The sequence below is a fragment of the Hippocampus comes genome, unplaced genomic scaffold, assembly GCF_001891065.2.
Source record: "Hippocampus comes isolate QL1 unplaced genomic scaffold, H_comes_QL1_v1.1 scaffold85, whole genome shotgun sequence".
Classification (NCBI taxonomy): Eukaryota; Metazoa; Chordata; class Actinopteri; order Syngnathiformes; family Syngnathidae; genus Hippocampus; species Hippocampus comes.
Window position 1 is genome coordinate 647,452 of NW_017805540.1, and position 3,963 is coordinate 651,414.

General features: G+C 44.1%; 2 protein-coding genes across 2 annotated transcripts in view; both read right to left on the reverse strand.

The window, feature by feature from the left end:
* Positions 1–13: 13 nt before the first annotated feature.
* Positions 14–1,652, reverse strand: LOC109521165 (complement C1q-like protein 4). Its single transcript, XM_019878823.1, has 2 exons — positions 919–1,652; positions 14–28 (listed from the first exon to the last, which is right to left on the reverse strand). Exons 1-2 carry the CDS (start codon positions 1,453–1,455, stop codon positions 14–16), a joined length of 552 nt encoding a protein of 183 aa, XP_019734382.1. The 5' UTR covers positions 1,456–1,652.
* A 447-nt stretch (positions 1,653–2,099) lies between these two features.
* The window catches only part of LOC109521166 (discoidin domain-containing receptor 2-like), a 10,368-nt gene continuing 8,504 nt past the window's right edge, over positions 2,100–3,963 (reverse strand). The window contains exons 13-14 of the mRNA XM_019878826.1: positions 3,177–3,398; positions 2,100–2,106 (exon numbers count right to left, since the gene is read on the reverse strand). Of these exons, the coding sequence (XP_019734385.1) occupies positions 2,100–2,106; positions 3,177–3,398 (229 nt within the window). The remainder of the gene's footprint in view (positions 2,107–3,176; positions 3,399–3,963) is intronic.

Below are 3,963 nucleotides of genomic sequence, written 5' to 3' on the forward strand. Positions count from 1 at the left end.
AGTGTTACGTAGCTCATAAATTTGATCTCTAAGACACAAAAAGAAAGCACATACCCAAATCGGGCTCTGCCAGTAACCGGCACCGGAAGGAATTGCTTCGTTTTGTTCTGCTGAATGCCTAAGTCACTTTTCCCATTAAATGTGTCATGTTGAAACATTTAATTTATCGCATAATGGGAAATTTGTCACGTTCCAAACATGAAATACATCATGTTACAATGTGAATTTTTCTTTTTTTTTTCCGCTGTAGCAGTACGGTGCTGTGATGATTGTTGGTATGGAAACAAGATACTTGTCACATCTGTTAAAAAGGAAGGCAATTTATGAATTTGGTGCACATTTCCCTGTCAAAATGAAATTAATTCATTTAGAAAGAAACAAGAGGTAGACACACTTGAGTTGCTTTCATGGGCCACATAAAATAATGTGGGTGGTCAAATTTTTCCCGTGTATTAGATTGACCGAAGACCAGTTCGGGGTGTCGTCAACCTTTTTTTTGTTTTGCTCAACTGTGATAGGCTCCACCTCCACTGAGACCCTCAGCAGGATAATGGAAACACATTTTACTTTCCAGTCATATCTGTTAAAAAAAATAAATAAAAATGAAACAAGACAATCGATTGACGTCCTTGAATTAGAGGCCTGAGATACCTTGATCGTGACTTCTGTGCAGAATAGTCTCCTATCGATTCACAAATTCTGCAGGGGTTTATCTGCAGTTTGATCTTGTAACATGTTGACGAACATCTTTTTTTTTTTTTTTAAGATCTGGATTACGATTGAAGACAACAGTCTTCCTTCTCATCTTCTGTCAGCTGAGAGTAAATATCGAGCGAACCAAGTTACCCTGATGTGGGCAGATGTTTCAATGCGCCAAAACAAACATGACAAAGACATGTGGTGGTCATACACACTCACCAGCCCGTTCTTCTTGAGGTCAGCCCACATGCTCGTTCCATCCCCTCCTCTCATCAGGACGTGGTAGGTGAAGTAGTAGATGCCGGGCAGAGGGCAGGTGAACTTGCCCGTAGTGGGCTCATAGTAGTTCCCCACATTGGTCACCACGTCATCAAACTTCAGAACCTCACTCCCTTCGTGTTGTTTCCGCAGGCCGGCATAGAATGCGATCTTGGGGGTGTACAAGGAAGGGCCGTAGCCACCAGGCCCAGGTCCCGGCGGCCCAGGTGGACCGGGTTTCCCAGGCTCTCCGGGGGGACCTTTAGGGCCCGGGGGACCAGGAAGTCCTGGGTTTCCTCTAAAACCCTGTTTGCCCCTACGGTTTGCCAAGTCTGGGGGTTGAGGGGAGGAGCCTGTCAGCTCTCCTTGAGGTGGGGTGAAAGTGTCGCACACCATCTTGCAGCTCCCCAGCATCTCGTAATGCGTGCCCCCTCCGGATGCGCCACCTTTGGTGGTGTGGACCAGTAGGGGGATGGCCACCAGCAGTACCAGGACCATGGCCACGCCGACTCCAGCCCCAATCACGCGCTTCTTGCGGCTGAGGCGGGAGGCGGCCAGCGTGAGGAAGTCCTCCTCCCCCTTGGCCGGAATGGTTGTGCCGGCCAGGCTGAACTCTGGGAGGAACGTCACCAAAGCAATATTGCAAGCGTGTGTGCTTGTGTGCGGGACTGGTAATGTCGAGGCAGACCTTTGCTTGCGTCAGTACATTTACTGTCAATCTTTTCCTCTTTATGAGACAATGTATGAGCAGTTTCAACTTCGGCACTGACAAGAGTTCCTGAATGGTTGGTGTTTTGTTCCACGGCACGACGCTCTTGTGTGCTGAGGCAGAGAGCTGTCAGGTAGGGTCTACAGTATTCCCACTGGGGTTCATCTCACCCACCACATTTGGGGGATGGCGCTCACTTGGCTGTCCACTTGAAACTGACAAATGTGCTCGTTTATTCCACCCAAATTGTTTTCTTTTTAGTTTGACTGTCTGTCACCGTTGTATGAGATCAGTCTACTATGTTGTCCTCTAGTTTTTCTTTTCAAATGGGAATCTCTTACAGTTCAGAAACACACAGATTCTGCATAACGAGGCAGCGCACGGGAAGATTTTAGTTTTAAAGACATTTTGGACATCACAGCACAGATGGTCTTCACAATCTGCAGGGGAAAAACAACAATTAAACACACATTAATACAAAGCAATAAAATGATCACTTTATATTCCAATCATTGCATATATCATATTTGTACAGGCAAGATATTTCTTGGATGTTATATTTTTTGTGACTAAACGTTTAGATTTCACCTTGAAAATGTACTCATAATCACATGAGTTGTATTTTATGTGATACTAAACAGAGAACAAAATACATTTCTTTATTATTATACATATAGAATCAATGTATTTGGATATTTCGGGGTCTTCATTCACCTCAACAATTACACTCGACAAACTCAGCTCGCAAAATCTCGAAATTCAATACGAAGTGTTGTCATTTTCATAAAATTAGTCTCATTTGGATCGTGCGCTCCAATAAAGTAAAAGTAGCAGAGTTATAATGCCAAGTAAAGATAAACTCACCGTCAATGCGTCTTTGGTTTGCTTCCTCATGCTGCAGAAAGAAAAAACATCCAAAGACGATGCAAACTTATTTTCTTGCCAGTTAAAAAAAAAAGAAAAACACACTCATACATACTCAAAGACAAAAAGAAACACGACGGAAATGATGAGAAGAGTGTCACTTTAATGACACCAAGTCGCACGGAAGCGACAAGTCTTAAATTCTGACAAGTGAACTTGACGAGACTTCCGCCGCAGAGCGAGCCTGCGCCCAGAGCAACAGTTTCCTCACTTGTTGTATTTTGTGCGCGGCTCCTCTCTGCTCCCCGCAAAGCCGGCTACGACTCCCTCACTTCTTCCTCCGTACCTCCCTTCTTCTCCGCCATCACTCACACGCACGCGCGCGAGCGCACACATGCCCGCGCATACCCCCCCCACATGTGACCTTTTCCCGATTCCGGAAAGCTTAATTAGAGCTCGTCTTGACAAATAAATATGTAAAATAGTGTGACAAAAAATGCAGACTTTTTTTGATATCTTTCGCATTGTTTTTTTTTTTTTTTTTTTTTGTAATTTCATAATGTAAAAATCTTTCAACTTGGACAATTTCTGATACAGCACCGAAATGTCTGCTGTCACAATAAACATGGAAGGATATGGCATCTACCTGACCATCCTCCTGTCTTCTTTCTCCTCCTGTCCTGCTTCACAGTCCTCATCATCAACCTCCTTTAGTCTGAGATGGCAAAGGAACTGGTTGAGGTCTCCGTTCTCCATGTACTCCGTAATCATACAAAGAGGGTCTGTGTCCACGCATACAGCCAGCAGACGGACAATGTTGGGGTCCATCAGGCGAGACATGATTCGGATCTCCTCCAGGAAATCCTTCCTAAGGTGTGGCACACAAAAATATGAATTGGATCCATACACTTGACTTGTATGCACTGTTGGGAAGTAATGAAGCATAAATATGAATTTTTGGCTATCTGATGACTTTTTCCATGATCCATCCATTTTCAACACCGCGTATCCTGAACAGGGTCACGGAGTTGCTGGAGCCTGTCCCAGCTGATTTTGGGCGGAAGGCGGACGACACGCCAGTCAGTCACAGGGCACACGTAGGGACCAACAACTATTCACACTCACATCCACACCGTCACTGAGTGGGAACCGATCCCACACTGCCCGCACACAAGTCAGGCACCATGACACCATTAGCGACTGACTTTTTTATTTTATTCATTAATTTTTACTTTTGCACTTACCGGTAAGTACATTCCAGAGTTTTTTTTTTTTTTTAACTTTTCCTCAAATGAATAATTTGAATCAGTACTTTTACTTTTAAAGCCTTTTTTTTTTTGTTGTTGTACATGTGAGTACTTTCAGCCCTGCTTGAATGAAAGGGAATTGGCTGGCTGCGCAGAAATGTTGGATGACTTTACTAAATTTTTATT

What these genes read in the sequence shown, in the direction of transcription:
- LOC109521165 (XM_019878823.1), bottom strand. Translation starts at nt 1,455, where the DNA reads ATGGTCCTGGTACTGCTGGTGGCCATCCCCCTACTGGTCCACACCACC.